Source organism: Fragaria vesca, linkage group LG6 (assembly GCF_000184155.1).
Source record: "Fragaria vesca subsp. vesca linkage group LG6, FraVesHawaii_1.0, whole genome shotgun sequence".
Classification (NCBI taxonomy): domain Eukaryota; kingdom Viridiplantae; phylum Streptophyta; class Magnoliopsida; order Rosales; family Rosaceae; genus Fragaria; species Fragaria vesca.
The window spans coordinates 11046187-11064919 of NC_020496.1; the positions used below are offsets into that span (position 1 = coordinate 11046187).

Here is an 18733-nt window from a genome sequence, read left to right on the forward strand (position 1 = left end):
CCTCTCTCTCTCTCTCTCTCTCTCTCTCTCTCTCTCTCTCTCTCTCTCTCTCTCTCTCTCTCCTTCGCATCTCTTTGTTCTTCTCTCGCACGCTCTAGAAATGATTGGGTTTCAGAGAATGGTGAGGAACTGAGGGCTGAGGGTTATGATCGAGTCGTTGTCTCATACTAAATAGGTAGGAAGGCTGAAGTTGGATAGTAATACCCCTATAAAAACTGCACGTGATTGATCATGTGACAATTTCTAACAGTGTAAATAAACGGAGTGAGTTAAATGACAAACAGTGTATAAAATGGGTGAGTAAAATTGGGTTTTTGAAATGTCAATAAGTTAAATGATGAATGTGTCAAAAGTCAATGACCATTTGTGATTTTTTGCTTTTCTGCTATTGTAATTTTAGGTTGGGTTTTTGTAATCAAAATTGATGTTATGCTTCATACATGATTGGTGACTGCTATAAACTTATAACATGTATGTTTTTTACCTATTATCTTTAGAAAACAATTGGTTTACATGCCTGTTTATTATCATGTAGTTTGTGTAGTTTGTGATCTCTTGTTTTTCTACTTGTTTCCAGCATCTTATATTGTCATATAGATTATAACTTCATGACAATAAGAACATATATGGAGGGAAAACTTAATTAGTTTCGGAGGGAAAATTCAACTCGTTTTGGAGGCGAGATTCAACTCATTTTGGATGGAATGTTGTATGATATTGAGGAAGGCTGAAGTTGGACAGTAATACCCCTAGAAAAATTGCACGTGATTGATCAGGTGACAATATATATCTAACAGTGTAAATAAACGGAGTGAGTTAAGTGACAAACGGTGCATAAAGTGGGTGAGTAAAGTTGGTTTTTCGAAATGTCAGTGAGTTAAGTGATGAATGTGTCAAAAGTCAGTGACCATTTGTGATTTTTTGTCAAATATCTATATCTATCACTCGCTCCTATAACACTGATCACAAAGTTCACAAAGCAAGCCAAAGAAAATAGAGAAAGTAAAGACTAAATTGTGAAGAAATGAAATAGGTGTGAGCTGGAGAAGAGGAGAGGAATTGACGACTGAATCTCGTCAAGCTTGTTGGTTTTTACTTTTTGGTTCTAGCTAGAAGGAATTCAGAACCCAAAAAAAAAAAAAAATTCTAGCTAGAAGGTATGATATAAAGAAACAAGTTAACTATTTTATGATTACATAACAAACGCCCTTAGTGTGGCTAAGCAGTAAAGAGTTTTGGAATATATAGGAGAGTGGCAGACGCATAAAGTTTTGTAAGTGGGGGCAAAAAATAAAAGCTAATTAAGGAGCATATGGAGACGGCTCACGTACTATCCATTTTCTCTTTCTCGATTTCCATTAATTTGTAGCTCTTGAATCCTTTGAGTATCAACAACACACGATTCAAAAATAAGAAGGAAAAAAGACACACAAGCTAGATATGATGTCACACCCTAATTTTCGAAGGATAAATTTCAAAAAATTTGGGCATGATAAAACTCAAATTCTAAATACCCCATAACCTGCTCAACAATTTCCAAAACTAAAAACAATACCGGAAATGTAAATGTCAATAAACTCATCAACCGAGTTAAACATTTAATCTCCTTAATTACATCAACTTCCAAAAGTCTAGTAATAAACTACTTCGCTCACATGAGCTTAAAAACAACTACCATAAAATACAAATAAATGTATAACGACAAAAACCCAGCTCCTAGGCCACTGCCTCAAACCTTCTGATCATCACCTGCAGGTCTAACCCCTGCACCATGAATTGGTGCACCGGGTTGTAAACAACAAACCCGGTAAGCTAAAAAGCTCGTATGAGTAACTCTCAAAATAATAACTCAACAATCCTAACAACACATATAATTAAAATTGGTAATTCCTGCATTGATAACTTAGTTCAGGAATCACCTAAAAGCAAGAGAATTCAAAAGAAACAATTAAGAAAAACACAATAATTCAAAATCACTCAAAATCATAAAAGAACAAATAATTAAAAAGAACGCAACAATTCGCAATCAAACAAATCAAAATGAAATCCTGCAAAAAGGCATAGTTCAGGAAATACTTAAAAACAAGAAATTTTAAAAGATAACATATAAGAACATCATACAATCATTTCTCTACTCTTACTTATGAGTTCGCCAACACTTAGTCATCCTCCATAAGTAACCAACAATGCGTACTCATGGGTTCGTCAACACTTAGTCATCCCCCATGAAGTACCGACTGACAGACTAGAGCTCTATACTGACCGTAACCAATCACCCGGCCAAGGCTTGGTTCCCGGTCCACCACGAAAGCTCCTAATCTAAGAATCACCACTAAGGCACACACATACACAACTAATGCACAAAACCACACTAAGGCACGCATACAAATATTCTCCCATCATAACACTTATCAAATCACAAATTAATAATATAATCATAACCGTAACCAATCACCCGATTAAAGGCTTGGAACCCGGTTTGACTATTTAAACAACAATTCACAACATAAAATCTATCATCGACAACAACACGAGCATTTCATAAATTATATCTTTCCGCCTAGATATATTTATATAAACGAAGACATATATATTCCCACTAGAATAATATATCAACAACCATATTTCAAGATCACAATATCACATGATCGGAAGTTTTTTTGAAAGATTTTATTTTACCAGAAAACATATTTTCACTTACCCATGAGCCGTTGACGATCAAGCTCATTTATTTTTAAAACAAAAATCATTTTTCCTTTAATGACAACTTCACATCTAACCATAACAAAATTATAAAATAAATTTGGTTCCTTAAGAACCCATGTGAGATTTACTCACAATATTAAAAATAGCATCATAATCATCAATCAACTATTATCATCGTCATCATAATAATTATCATCATAATCATCATATCATCAACATTTCCATCAACATTTTCATCATCATCATACAATTATCATCATCATCATCATATCAAAATCAACATCACAATCATCATCATAATCATCTTCAAAATCGACATCATAATAATTATAAATGATTGGTCCGAAAGTGAACCTTAGTGAGATGTTACTCACCTCAAATCCAACTGCGTCTTCGCATGCACAACACAAGCATATAGCACAAAACCACGCCACAAGTCACCTATTAACAAAAACGTTAACCTTAGTAACTATGAAAAACAACATTATCCGACTCGAACCGAAACTCAAGTCCTAACCCACGAGCTTGCCACTTGAGACAAAACTTCCTCCTTGACCTCTAAAAGGTCGCCGAAACGTCCAACACATCCTATAGAACTACTAACCAGATTCTCATGTTCAGATTACTCAAAAAATGAAACGAACGAAACTTAACACCACGGGGAAACCCTAGCATGCAATAATGATAACCAAAACCTACAACCCACATATCAACACGCTCGTATCGAAGAGTACTATCTAACCAGCACCCCAAATCACCCCAGACATTACCGATGCGCTGCCACTCGCCACCAAAGGCGGCGGCGAGTGGGCCCCACGGGCCACCACGAAACGTTCGAATTTGGGCAAACTCAAAACATCAAATTTGCAGATTGAGGAGAGAGGAGCATCTTTTATACCTGAGGGTTCAACTAGTTCGGCCGGAATCGGCCGGAAATCACCGGAAACGCGTCGAAAAGTTTGGAATCCACCACCACCACTCTCCGCCGTGAGTCGCGCTCCAAGGCCACCAGAAGTCGGACCAGGACGTCAAGGAGCTTCTATCCCGACCGGTCTCCGGCCTTGTTGCCGCCGTCGGAGGTTTGAAACCCGACCGGTTCTCTAACCCGAAATTCCGAGCTTCGGGTCACCACTTCGGGACCGAATCGGCGCAAGTCACCACCGCAGGGCAGCTCAGACGGAGGAGAGGAAGAGAACCCGACCGGTGCCGGCGTCTAGGTCGGTCGGAGGTGGCCGAAAAAGCCGGGTCGGGTCACCGGGTTCGGGTCGGGTCGACTGGAGGACTTTGAATTCTCTTGGGGTCGGACAGAGAGAAGGAGAGGGAGGAAAAACTGGTTTCTGAAAAACTGAGAACCCAAACTGAAAATTTCCTATTTAACCTAAATATTCCCGAAAAGCCACAACTTCCGCTGACCATGACTTCCACATACGACTTCCGTTTTACGCGTGCGACGTGTCTACGAACTCGTATCGTCGTGCTCTACAATTTTCGTGAATGAAGTTTCCCGAGAAACCCAACCAATTAAAAAGTCAACTTTTAACCCTTCAAAATAGAGCATTTTCACGAAACTAAAAACTCGACTACTTCCAGTCCACTCACTAAACCACAAATCCATACAACTCTTATTTAAATAATTTCTAAAATAATATTAGAAACTAATATCAAAATTCCGGGGTATTACATATGAGCTCATATTTGGAAGTGGGTTTAAGAGATGAGAGTGAATTAGGGTTGTGTGGGTGTGTTAATTTGGCGGTTAAAAGGAGGTAATCAGATATGGAAGGAGAAGACAGAAAAATTGGAAGTGATTCTCCCCGAAAACCCTTTCTCTGCTAGGGTTTCTTTATCGTCGACTCTAGCCGTCTTCGACAATACCTTCTTATCCATGTCTGACCAAATTTTCTCCCTAGCATCACCCTCAGCCCCATCTGAGGTTGCTCATGTCAACTTTGGGCCTGCCGGAGGGGCAGCTCTCGAGGTTTCCCACTACTTCATAGTTGGGCACCTCCTCAAGCGACATCCCAACGCCGCTGGCTTTATGAGAACGATCCCATCTATCTAGAGGCAAAGCTCTGGTCTGCAAATCCATTCTGAGGGAGACCGATTCGTGTTTTAGTTTGATCGGGAAGCAAATCGCAACAAGGTCCTCCACAGCGGACCTTGGTTCTATCAAAATGCAATGCTGGTGACGGTGCCGTACGACAGGATCTCTACGGTTGTGAACCCTCCTCTTCATTCCATTGAGACATGCGTCTTGATCTTAGGGTTACCGCATTTGTTGTACAACAATAAATCTCTTCAGATGATCGGACAATCTATTGGTAAGGTTCATCGTTTTGATAATTTGGCTCTGAATCGTAAAGATGAAAAACAAAAGATTCGTTTGACTATGGATACGAGGCAGCGTTACAGATTTGATCGCAATTATTCTTTTGGTTCTGTGCATGTTGATGTTGAGATCATTTATGAGAAAATTCAAGGTCTCTGTAAGTTTTATGGTCTTTTTGAGCATGTTGTTGAGGGCTGTGACGAGTTTTTTGTGCGAGAAGATGAAGCTTTGCATGGACTCCCGGTTACAGCGATGGAAGAATTGACTATAGCAAAGCTTAAGGTGCCTAATGGCAGCTTTCTGAGCAGTGATGTTGCACTGAGGGCTGAAAAACACAAAGATGAAGTTGTGCAATTGGCTGCAAAAGTGAAGGCTTTAGTGCCGGTACAATTGCCTGGGAAACACTTGATGGTGAATGATGAGTTGACTGCTAGGGTTCTCAAAGCTTGTAAGGTTGGACGTTTTATTGTTCCCCCACTTGTTTGAGCAACAACAATCTGCTAAACGGGGAAGAAAGAAGATAACTGAGCGTCCTCTTATTCAACCAGGGAAGAAGATGCTTGAGGTGTCCACAGTTCTGAGTCCGAAAATTGAATACTTGAATTTGAGTCTTCTTAATGAGTTAGGTCGGCTTCTTGTGACACCCCCAAAGAAGAAGGGTGCACGATCAAGAGGGTCTACAAACAAGCATAAAAAGGGTCCACCTTGCCCTACTCTAAAGACGAGGAGGATGATATGATAGAGGAAGTAAATCCCTCTACTGATTCTACAGAAGCAATGGAAGTGGTTGGCAAAGAGGTAGCTCTACCTCCAAAGACGAAGTCTCCGACTGAAGTTGTTGTAGTGGATATGGAGAAGGCGGTAGTTGAAGTGGTGAATTCCACTTCTATTATCACATCAGCTTGATTGGGAGATCGACAAGAATATAAGAATTCTGTTGTCACAATTTATAACGCTTCGGAGTTTTTAATCTTTTGTTTTTGATTTTATCTTCATAGAAGGTGAATGTACTTGGATTAGGTGTTTTAGTACGTTTGTGTGAGGAGCATACTAGGATAGTTTTTCTGCATAATGGCTTTTTCTGACGGCCCTTTGGGCAGGTTATTATTGTACTGTTCGCTGAGCTTCATTAATGAATGACCTCTCTTTAAAAAAAAAGAAAAAAAAATGGAAGTGGAAAATTGATGGTTTTTCAAAAGTGGGGTTAAGGGTCAAGTTGATGTGGTTCTAGTAGTGATAGAAGATAAGAAGACAGTGAATATATAGGGAAGGGGAGAGAGTTGGGTTCTTCTTCTTCCCCATTTGAGGGGTAAAGGGTTAAGTAGATGTGGTTCTAGTAGTGATGGAAGATAAGAAGACGGTAAATATATAGGGAAGGGGAGAGAGTTGGGTTCTTCTTCCCCATTTGAGCAAACCACCAGCTTATTGGGAAAGCACATCACACACAGCGCCGTTCTTTCTACTTTATATATCTCTACTGGGATTTTTTCTTTTGCCGGGTAGCAGATTCTCAAACCATAGGTCTATATGCTAAGTGGTGAAAATCAAATGAACATTGACATATACAAACAGGTTAGCAGAAAAAAATTCGGGAGTTACCCCCATCCCCCCCCCCCCCCCCCCCCGGGCGTCCGCCATAATAGGACGTGCAACATAACATCGTCTTGTTAGGTTGTCTGGGTTTTTAGGTTAATCCCAGAAGCTCCGTATTATTATTCTTTTGAGAAACTTCTTTTAACTACCGTGATCTTGCGCGTTACTCAAACAGCACCGTCCCTAAGAAAGTCATAACTCACACTTGTTTATACTGCATACGGCATATCAGTAAAATCCTTGTCAACTTGGTCCAAGTATAGTGAAGACAATGTCATAATAATTGACAAATATGGGTCACCAGCTAGAAAGCTACTTTTATGAGGAAAAGGGGCCAACAAGACTGCAGACTCCCACATGCTTGGACAGCTTGGTTGAAAGTGAGGCCTTGACCAATTCCTCAGGTCTATTCTTCCAAAATTCTGGTTACAAATCACTAAGTAATCACTATCATATCCTATTAGAATCCTTGTAGACCAATCTGTATAGTATCTATAGTTCATCTTTAGCAACTTCGTATTTGGCTTTCACATGTTTGTTGATTGATGTCGCCAGGTCCTTCAAGCTGGTTTTTGTAGAAAGTTTGATCTGCAAGTAGTAAAAGAAATTCATACATAAGAATGGTCTTTTTTGGTCTGAAGAGTAAATATCTGCAAGAAAGAGATATGTCGTTATTACCGGATCCTCTTTATCATTGGCTGTGTAAAATAAGAGTGTTGGATAGTCATCTACCTGCAATGGCAAACAATCAAAACAACATAATCTTCTTAGAATCACTGCACTAGCATCTTATCATCTATAAACTTCACTGCCATTTGATTTTCATCAATAACATGGGAGCAAATATTGAATTCCTAAGAAATATGAACTAACATAATGCCGTACTATTTAAGAACAAGGACTAACAGACTTCCCTGTACTATTCCAAATGATCCAAATAAGAACAAACAGCAATTATTGGATTGCACTGATCATTAAGCTTTTAAGGAAAAAAGATGAGAGGAACTATAACACTGGCAGAGCACAAGTAGACAACCTAAATTACTGAAACATGGTTTGTTCAGAGAGAGTCCTCACAACTATAACCATGGAAAAGAAATCAGTTCACATCTTTCTCTCCATAATGCTTAACTGACATCCAATCTCCTAGATTCCATGAAATGCTAGGTTTTCAACTAAATGTTGTAAGCAAAAACTTGATGCCAAAAATAACACTTACTTTCAGTTTTGGATGTTCATTTACAGAAGCATCAATTTTTGCGAAGAATAAATTATCCAAGCTTTTGAAATGCTTAGCCAACTTCTCAACTTGCTTGCTAGTGGTCTCACATGTGATGCACCAGGGTGTGAACACCTGTTTCCCAACAGTGATGAGATTTATATGCAAATAGGCAATATAATCTGTCTATAGATAATTAGGAATTCTTTAAACCAATTAAGGTCGTTTCTTCTTTTTCTTCTATTTCTTTTTTCTTTGGCAAAATAAATGGACTCAAGTATATTCCGAAAATGTAAAGTATAATCCAAAACTGTATGTTATTTTGAACAACTCTCTATTTTGTTTCAAGTTGGTCAACTTTTGTTTCCATACATATGTTGCTTCAGCTTAGATACTAATAGTAGAAGACTAGAAGAAGAAAAAAACACATACCTCTAGTAGAACATTCTTGTTGTTATTCAAAACCAAGTCATCAAATGTCTTTCCAACGGCGACATGGACTGTTTCATTTGTCTGCAAATTCCCAGCAGTAGAGTGGTATAAAATTTCTGATAAAAGAATGATTTTTTTCAAAAATTGTCAAAGAAAGACATGACGATTCACAGCTTTTCTGTGACTTAGACCAACAATATGCATGTGATAAATCTATCAGATTATGAAATTAGCATTGAGATTATTCTTTGTTTCAGCTCTGCCATAAAATAAACTTTTTTCGAATGAAAGAATATATAACACACAAAGAAGCAAAATGTATAACTGTTTTCAAATGAACAGACTAAATTTATCATCTTTGATCCAAAAAGCTCTAAGGGAAACTACTCACGTTATTAGGTATTGGTTGTGATTTGAAGTATGGAGACAGAGTGCCATGCAAAAGCCCCGAGCAGAACTCCTACAAAAGCCAAACCAGATGTTCTAGGTGCCGGCGTAGTTATTGTTTATAAGGAAAATAGGATACATGAGAAACTTTTACCTTTATATTGCTTGGTGTTGGATTTGATTCTAATAGATATTTAGAGTTGACTCTGACATCAAAAGCAACCACCTGTGCAGAAAACAAACAAAACAAACAAAGTTATAGCCTAGGTAAATATCATCTACCACAGAGTGAAACGTCATAGCCAACATGCATGCCATTCACAAGTAGAAAACTAACCACAGTGCTCTCTGCTTCTTCTAGCCCAAATAATGTTAAGTAAGGCTTGGCAAGGTTTTCATCTGTGATGTCTATATAAATAAACATTATCTGGATCACGAAAGTGATAACGTCATTAGTAGATTGACCCAATTCATTCAACAGTTTCAAATTCAGTCCATTCATATGTACCTCTGACTTGAACTGTCGAGCAACATCCTGAAGAGGCTCCAGAAGTTTCTTGAATTCATCTTCTTCTGCAAAGACAATGACCTAGCAGACAATGAAAAAGAGTTACCAGATCAATAACCTTGTAAGTATGTGTGATTGTTTTCCCATTTCCACTGATACTGAGCTTCAGAAAAATACAATTCTCAGCAGTTAATCTAAGCCCACAAATATTAGTGGAGGTATAATCTGCTTGTTATCTGTTTTCAAAAGAAAATTAATCCAACATAATTTAGTGAAACAAAATACGTGGACAACCTGCATATTGTTATTTTAAGCATCTTGAATTACTGAATGAGTGAATGGAGAGAAAAATGTAATATTAAAAGATGCATAGGATGTTAGAAAATCCTAAACTTCGATCTGAATTATCATTTGAAAGTCCCATATTGATTCCAGGAAGGTCTGATTGCAGTTTACTTATGTTATATTCTGAGTCAGATTTATATAAGATCTTTACTTTTTTGATACCTGTTCCAGAACTACAAATTCCATTTGTGACAAGGTACATGATAAATAAATAAAAAATAAAGATACGCATATTTATGTACATATCTACGTGTTCCAGTAATAGAATGTTATAAGAGGTACATATCATAAGTATCAGAAACCTGAAGTTTAAGAGGGCTGGAGTAAACTGTGGCAGAATTTGATTCAGTCAGTCTGTTAACTAATGGAAACTTGTTATAGTCCAAGAACTTCAATATTTGCTCCATCTCAAATGTCCCATCTGCAAACCAAACAAATTAACAATCACTTTAGTGAATTCTGGCTCATTGGCATAACTTCAGGAAATGTGATAAAATAAAACAGTCAAACATGCAAGTCCACAATACCAAGATCAGGATTAATGGTTTCCTCAGCATATAAACTCTAGTTTGACTACAGATAATATGCAAGGAAAAATCAATTATCCTCGCCTCTAAACTAAAGATAAAGAATTATGACAGAGCAACAAAAAAAAATAACAACAAAGTGAAGCTAGGCACAGCGAAAATCTGTGAAAAGAGCAGACAAATAAATGTTCCTATTTGCCAACTCACCATATGCAGTGTATCTTTCAGCCTCACTTTTCACAATTCCAAGGAAAAGATTAACTTGTTTTACATTGGGAAAGAGAACATTGGCAACATCAATGTTGCTTACTTCTACGAACTGGATTGCATTATCAGCAGTTGCTGCTTTTACAAATTCTTTATAGTGAGGCCCCTGTTTCCATAACAAAAGAAAAAGAAAACCCAAAATGTCAGTAATATGCAAACAAATCGACAATCAAAGCAAAGAAAACAAAGCATCCCAATACAAGAAACCAGCATGTACCTCAAACTTTTCAAACAAACCAACAACAAATATATTGTGCCTCTTGAGAAACTCCTTTGCAGCTGGCACTGAGCTTATCCTAATAACAGGCTCACCGGTCTTCTTCCTTGCCCATATCACTATTTCTTCCCTGAATAAAAATGTGCCCCACAAACACATCAATGGCATACACTATAAATCTTAGATATTCAGAAATTTGCTTCAATATATACCAACAAATGCAAATTGTTTGAAGACAAGTTGATAGTAGGCAGCAAAAACTGATATTCAACCACTATTGATAAAGTTACTTGATTGAAGCTGAAGACATATATCCAATACAAGAGACAACAACAATCACAAAGATTTGAGCAATGAAAAGAGACAGTGATATAATTGACCAGACTAATATTCAGATAGCTAATCCCAATTAACATAACACAAACATATTCACAATTGAACAGTCTGACAAAGTTATAAGCCCACTTACGCAGAAAATCCACCAGTGTACACTTGAGACGTGCCATTGACAAACAGAAGCAGAGTAGGGAACCCTTTGATCTCAAGCAACGACGCCGTTTTCGGATACCTCTCTCCATCAAGCTTAGCCATCAGAAGGGGACTCCCCAATTCACTGAGTGAAGTTGCGGCCTCAGCAAATTGAGGCATGAGCTCAGCACTTCTGGCACACCAAGGAGCATACCCAAGAACCAGAACAAACTCATTCTTCTCAATCACCCTCTTGGTATTGTCATGGTTGAGCTCAAGAACAATCCTTTGGGCTTTGGTTAACACCTCTGCCTCTGAAGACCTCACATTTGAAACCCCTCCTTGCTCTTCTTCTTGTTCCACTTCATCATCCAATGCTAGTAGCTCCTCCAATTCACTGTCTTCACTTTCAGTAGTGGCTGTGATTGAAGCTATGAAGTTGGCTAGTAGGAGAAGGGTGAGGGCTAAAAGGATGAATCTTGATGTGGGTTTTGGTCTAAACATGGTGGTGGGCAATGTGGGATTGTGGGTTTGTGACAATTGTGCAGGGGAAATGAGATCTATGGAGTGAAAGTTTGGATCTTTGTAGAACAGAGGAAGGGGGTGCGTGTGAAAATTGGAGGAGGATATAAATGGAGGTCTAGTATTAGTCAAAAAAAGATTAGAAAGGTAATGCCATCCTACCGCCTTTAATGCCTTGAATGATGCTATTGCCTAATATATACTAATATATATCTCTAGCATTATTGTGATGTTTATTACCTCATTTCATATTTGCAAATGAAAAAAGAAAAATGGACCGTCTATTTTTGCATAAAAAGATTGATGGTCGTGCGTATCGTGGTAGCAACTACTACAAATTTGCCATATTTGGTTATTGTACTAGATTGAGAATTGATTTTGTTCATAACTTAGGGTGTTTTTAGGAAAAGAAAACTAAACTGCAGTTTGATTGCACTGTTTTTGTGTTTGCTTGCTGAAGATGTGCGATTTGTAGTTTCGTCCTCTACTTGAGTTCTTGTTTTGATCAACGCTTGCCAAGCTTTGCGTTGCTGAAACATATATTGTGCATCATGCGGTTGCTAACTTTGCCATATCTTTTGTCATAACCATTTTGGTCTTGCATTCTTTTGTGAGCAAGTCCGTTTGATAGTTTGAACAAAGTGTGTAGACTTCTGACAGATGAGAGCAGATACAGGAATTCGGATTGTATAGAGGGTCCTCCATCTTTTCTACTGTTGTACATTATATGGTAGAAACAAAACCATCGCAGTCATGTAACGAACATGTACACAAGTTCAACCTATTTACATCAATTTATTTGCACAAATGCATTACACAAAAGCATTTTATCAAAACTAGTCCTGCAGTATCTCAGAGTAGGATTCTTCCTTGAACAATGATGCTGCTCATTGAGCTAAGGAGTAAGGACTATAGATATATATCAGTTATAAGTGCAAGAACTCTCTTTGAACTTGAGGGGTTTGGTGACAGTAGGATCTATAACCAAAGGACATGAGATTGCCCTTATGTGTTTGGTTTTCACTAGATGTCCAACAACGTACCCTCGAGACTTGATTTCAAAATTTAGGGTCAGTGGAACTGGAGCCAAAGCACCAGTTGAAGAGTACATCAAACTTGATCCAGCACCATACAGAGGAACCTTGGTCCCTGCCAAAATCACTGATACTGTTCGGGAGCTCTTTCTTGGCTGGTAGTATTTCTTTAACTGCAATAGCAAAGTAAACATTTTACTTACCATGATGAGCGATGAGCTTCCAGCACGTTTAGTTCAAGATGCTTATTAGTCATGAATGGTTCGGGAAAAAATAAAGATTCAGGGGAGAAGAGATTTCCCAACCTGACCAGTTGCAACAGAAATGTCTGAATAGAGAAGATTGATGGGTGTGGAGCTAACATGAATGCCAAAAATTGAAGCAGGGTTGCGCACAGTGAATTTTAGTGAGCCATTCACTGTCAGCATCTTTGTTGGAACCCCTGAAAAATCTGAACCCTCGCCAACGTAGACATTGCTAACTGTCAAGCTCTGCACATTGAATCATCAATTCTTCATTTAGGGATTGGCTTGCAGCAGAGAGAAATAACAAGACAGAAAGCAGTTTGTGCAAATAGGTAAAACCGCCCAAGGAGCTAGCTTCAAGGTGTTTGTGTTACAATACATGCAGAGTTGAGTCAAGTTTGGTGATATTGCTGTTCCAAACTCCCCAAATAGACCATCCAATCTTATCCTATTAGGAACATTGCACTAAATACTAAACCATAAACTCAATAGCATTACTCAAATAGGCATAAGCCTAAAAACTGCAGTCTCGAGCATAAACTCAAAACCATTTTTCACAAAAGCATAAGCCTAGAAACTGCATAGTCTTGAGCATAAGCAAAATGTCAACGCATAAAAAATCAGCATAGTGTCATACTCGTTTACTTTTGAGCCAATTAGACCAACTGACAAGGATGTTAAAAGAAAAAAAAAACCTAAAATGACCAATTCTTACAGGCACATCTTAGCATCATTATACAGACCTCAGACAAAATTAAGTAAGAACTATTCATAATGACTTGAACCTTTTAGAAAAATTGAACTGCAAATTAGACAATAAGTTCTCAATTATCATACCTTGACTAAAACCTCAGCTTTGAAAGGCTTACTTGCTCCCCAAATGATCAAGCAGAAGACAGTGAACAACACCACAAAGCCAAATAGAGCCATCAAGATCTGCATACGCCTCGAAAACTCCTTATCAAGATCATCATAATCCCCTTCTTCCATAATTACTTTACACTCCGGCCACCCTTTGTCATTGTTCCTATGCTGCTTCCGGCCGCCCTTCCTCCCTGAGGAGGACCTGAAAATCCCCGAGAACCGGCTCGCAGAGGAGTTCCTCGAGTGCCTTCCAAAGGAGGGGTGGGAGGGTGACTCCATAGGGCTGTTATTGTAAATTGGAGTGGCCTGCATTGAGGAGGACTTGTCTCCATCATGTGAGACTTGTGAGTCCCTTGAAGGGCTTTGAACATAGTACACAGGAACCTTTGGAGACCTTGATGGTGATGATGCAGCTAAGCTAGTCATATCAGACTCGGATTTAGCTGAAAGCATGATTGCTTGTAATAACTGAATGCAGGAAAATCACCGAGTCTGAAAATAGTTGGAAAGGAACAAGAAGATACTAGTGAACCTGAGTTGAATATCACCAAAGGTCTTAGTATCTTAGCAGATTCTCTGATATCCTGAGAAAAAATTCAGAAAGATATCAACATTCCATGCAATACTGAAAAATTGAAGAACTAGACCAAAGCAGGGAACATAAATTGGAAATTCTATGAAACTTACAAAGCAAGCTTTGTGCAGAGATTGGTTCTGCAGAATCAAAGAGCAACAAAATACAAAGTAGTCGGAGTGAAAATTCACACAAAGTTTCAAACTTTCAGCAGATTCTCAGAAACCCAGAAACTACTTTCAAAAGATAGTGAACTAAAGTTGAGTTCTGTACTAGAGAAAAAAACTGGAAACTCCTCTGTACGAAACTCTCTATCACAGTGAAAGGACTATAATCAAGAACTAGCTATCTGTTCTTCCTTGTCTTTGTCTGTCCCTATGTCTGCAAAGCAAAGAGAGCAAGTGAGGTGAAGCTTACCCTTTCCTCTTAACAACCAATGAGAGGAGTCTAGGAAGTCCCACTTGACACTCACCAGTCACCACCCCTTGTTCTTTAGGCTTTAGCCAAGGCCCGGTTGTAAAATAGAGCCACAAGTGTCGGCAGCACTCCAATTTCCATATAAAACCCATAATTGATAACTAATTTAAATGGGAAGAGATAATATAATCTGTGAATGTGTGACAATGATGCTTTCTAATGAGACTTATTTGTTGGATGGAGGTTTTGACAAAGTACCAACCAAGATTCCAGCATGGTGGTGCTTGGTGTCTTCTTCTTCTTCAACAAATCAACATGCTTTAATTTAATGGAAAAACTGGTAGTTCTCTTGTATGTTTCACGTTTATGTCCTTTTCTGGGGTAGTACATCTGGAAATGTGAATTTATATTTGAATTCTGTGATAAATTTCTAAGCCATGACATAGAACTCTAGCTTATAATGATCCCTATCATGACATAAGAGCTATCAGACTTTATGAACCACACAAGCAGATACGCTACGCAAATGTCAAGTACCTACTTTTTGGCTCGTGTGACGTGACACACTTTAATTGTTTTTCAAAAAACGATTTAATTGAAGCCAAAAATTAGAATGAACAATATTGCAACTTCTAAAATATAGATTTTGAAATAGAATCTTTTAAAATGCAAGGAAAATAGTCGGTTGAAGATAGAGAAACAAAGAGGTAAATTGTAAGGTTCGCATACACGAGAGAGTAATGATCGATCGTCATTGTAGTCTCTTGCCGACGTCCTCAAAAGTAATTATGAGGGTCAAGGACAATGAAGCTATGTATGCACTAGTTTCCAACAAATAGAGGTGTTTGGGTTCACATGTCAATGTTAAATTGCAGTGTACTTTGCAGTTGTTTTACACAAACAAAGTGATGGGAATTTATACATAGTATACCGTATTTGGTTTGAAATGCTCATAAACAACTCCTATCTCTCTAAAAAGTAGCTCAAATATTTAGGAAAGTGACTAGATCCAGTTAGTTACTGCCCTTAATAGATGAGAGGAGGACTTGTTGGAAGTGGATCGTGACTCGTGTGGTGAGATTGCAAAGCATACGAAACTGCTTCTCATTATGTCCATATTCGACATATTCTCAGAGAAGCAAATAGTGTTACAGACGGGACGACTCACCTTACTAGAGTCATGTTGCTCACTTGCTTGATGATGTGTTGTTGAAGGAGCATGTCAATTGTAGCTCTAGCTCAAGCTTGAGCTTCTACAATTGAGCCAAATTAAGCTAATTTAAGCTTGAGCAACGTAGTTTTCAACTCAACTTGTCTTGTTCACACCCTATGTTCAAAAATAATAACTTTAGTCAGTATGAAACTATTAATGGTGGTATGCAAAATAGGTTTTGTATTATAAGAATAGGTAAGTAAGACTTTACGTTGTGTTTGGATAAAGTAATTCAATTTCCATAGAAATTTCAAAATCATAGGAATTACAATTTCATGAATTTAAATTTTATTAATTAAGAATTCCGTTGTTTGGATTTCGTGATGTAGAGTTTTAAAATGAAAAGAATTAGTATTTAAACTAACCTTACTCAAGGGAATTGTTAAATAACACCTATTTTGTGAGGAATTCAAGTCGGGAATTTATACTTCCAAATTTCACTATTAATTTCCACGGGATAAGAATCCAAACAGTGGAAACAATCATAAAAAATTGAGAATTCCCTATTTTTTATTAAATTCCCGGAAATTCACCCTCATCCAAACATACCGTAACGGTTTATTAGAACGTTGAATCATTAATGTATGTCCAAATCAATTTGTTGAATCATAACTAAATATAATTATCTCATTGAAAAGAAAAAAAAACTAAATATAACTATGAAGTGATTTGAAATCTGAAAAATGAACCACCAGTTTATTAGAACGTTGTTGAAACTTGAAAGGTACCAGAAGGGACAAAACTAAAATAAATGTGAAAAACTGATGGAGAGAAAGGAACAAATTATTATATAAAAAAATAATAATAATAATAATAAAAAAAACCAGTGGAAGCCTTTCTCTTCTATCAGAGCCAGGTTTCGATCCTGGGACCTGTGGGTTATGGGCCCACCACGCTTCCGCTGCGCCACTCTGATTTGGTGATAGTATGCTGTATTTAGCTCTACTTATATTATAGATTGAATCTTAGTTTTAGACTATAGAGTATAGACAGTGCTCTCTCAGAGTCGATCTATCTGCTTCAAAACCCTCCAACATCACACCTTCTCACAACATATTTGTATTAAAGATCATCTAAATGGAACATATATATTTTGTAGAGAACAAATTAACATATTACTTCTCATCAGTCAACTACTACAACATACATCCTTCAAGCTTCCAGATCAAATATTCAATATTTTAAGCCATATATCAAGCACCTAATGACTTGAATACTAAGACAAAATTCTTATCGAAAATTATATCTCATATCTAAGTGATCTGTTGGGGAGGTTCTCTGTGACCCAGTGAGTGAGGTTGATGAATAGGGCAACTGAAAATATGAAATATTGTCCTACATAACTTTGCTTCCCATGTAGTGATTGAATTTGGTAAATTTGGGAGATGAGTAAATTTGTTTATACTATAACGGGTCATTCCCTCATTGTTCAACACTTCAACGCCGTTTTTATTTTTTTCTCAATATGAGTATCTAGCATGAGCACACGATGAAGATCATTTGATCCATGTATAGGATGAAGCAGTATGATTATGCTCAAAACAAACATTTATCAATTTTCCAACAGAAACACCAAAAGCATCATCAGGATCGATCTACATTCCTGTTTATCAGAATAACAACACAAGAATATAGTTCACATGGTAGTCCATTCACGAGTTTCCAGTCCACAGTCGCAAGCAGTGTAATATCCAACATGGCAGCATGTCATTCCATACCTTATTGTTAGAATTGATGCGGGGATTTTCAATTTTTGAGGCTCAGATTATTCTTTAAAGCCGACGTATGTCAGACGTGTGGGTGAAAGAGGCTAGAGGATAAAAACCGATGGAAATGAAGGGAAAACAGGGAGCTTTGGAGGGAAGAGGACTCTGCTAAACGATCGAATATTGTTTAGACTATAGAGAGGTATGGTAAAACTAAAATGCTATGTTACTCTTAAGTACGTCCCTACTGCTAGACTATATACAATGTCGAAGGCACCTGTGAGATTATGTATTTCTTATGGTAAAACTAAAACGATATGTTACTCCTACGTAGACGTATATATAATATTGAAGGCACTTGTGAGTTATGTATTTCTTCACTTGTACGTCTTTACGGCCTCTCATCTGATCCTTTTCTCTTTCTTTATCTCAAATTATCTGGACATGTGGTGTGCTTTTTGTCGTAGTGTACACATCTAGACTATATTGATACTAGATCAAAGATGTTCACTAGGGGAGCTCTTTTAGTGAGGACCCTTAAGTTGAGGACTTGGTGACGACTTTTCAGTTTATGGTTTAAAAGACTCAATTTTCAATCACATTTTGACATCTTATCCGTTCAGTTTTTAGGTTTATATGAGTATATCATTTCTACAAATTTTTACCCAAATTGATGTTCGTTAATATAACAAACTAGATCAAATTAATGGACGAACCAAATCTGTCAAATATGAACCGTTCAAGTTCATAATTGATAAATCACACTTATGAATGTCTTAACAATTTTCAATATAGTTGAAAATTTGAAGAAATTATCTACTCATAAATACCTATAAACTGAACGGTCAAGATGTAGATATAAGATCGAAATGTGGGATAAACTGAAAAGTCCTCCCCAAGTCTTTAACTTAAGGGTCCTCACTAGAAATGCTTCATGTTCACTAGTCTCTTGAGTGGAAACAGACACTCTAGGTCTCTAGGCGCCAAACTTGTTAGGACACATGCTTTTATTTAATGGTTGTGTAGGAGTAGAGTTTTTTTCGCTTTCTAGTGTAGTTGTTTATCTTTTTGGACGTAGTTTTTAGACTTTCCTTTTAGTCTTTAGTTGTATTTGAATAAGGAGCTTTGCTTTTGATCTTGTATCAGAGCTGACAATAGTT

The 18733-nt window shown here is 37.5% G+C and overlaps 2 protein-coding genes and 1 non-coding gene across 3 annotated transcripts; all 3 read right to left on the bottom strand.

Moving 5' to 3' along the window:
• Positions 1-6857: 6857 nt before the first annotated feature.
• Positions 6858-11525, bottom strand: LOC101293017 (protein disulfide isomerase-like 1-6-like). The gene is made up of 12 exons (XM_004302855.1): positions 11000-11525; positions 10531-10660; positions 10254-10419; positions 9822-9940; positions 9175-9255; positions 9004-9093; positions 8821-8892; positions 8671-8739; positions 8280-8360; positions 7844-7982; positions 7307-7356; positions 6858-7216 (listed from the first exon to the last, which is right to left on the bottom strand). The coding sequence occupies exons 1-12, from the start codon at positions 11500-11502 to the stop codon at positions 7121-7123; spliced, it is 1596 nt and encodes a 531-aa protein (XP_004302903.1). The 5' UTR covers positions 11503-11525; the 3' UTR covers positions 6858-7120.
• Positions 11526-12192: 667 nt separating this feature from the next.
• On the bottom strand, positions 12193-14693 carry LOC101293317. Its single transcript, XM_004302856.1, has 4 exons — positions 14351-14693; positions 13637-14247; positions 12860-13045; positions 12193-12727 (listed from the first exon to the last, which is right to left on the bottom strand). The coding sequence occupies exons 2-4, from the start codon at positions 14114-14116 to the stop codon at positions 12443-12445; spliced, it is 951 nt and encodes a 316-aa protein (XP_004302904.1). The 5' UTR covers positions 14117-14247; positions 14351-14693; the 3' UTR covers positions 12193-12442.
• A 2018-nt stretch (positions 14694-16711) lies between these two features.
• TRNAM-CAU lies at positions 16712-16783 on the bottom strand. The gene has a single exon. It is a non-coding gene; the product is annotated as a tRNA-Met (tRNA).
• Between the last annotated feature and the right edge of the window lie 1950 nt (positions 16784-18733).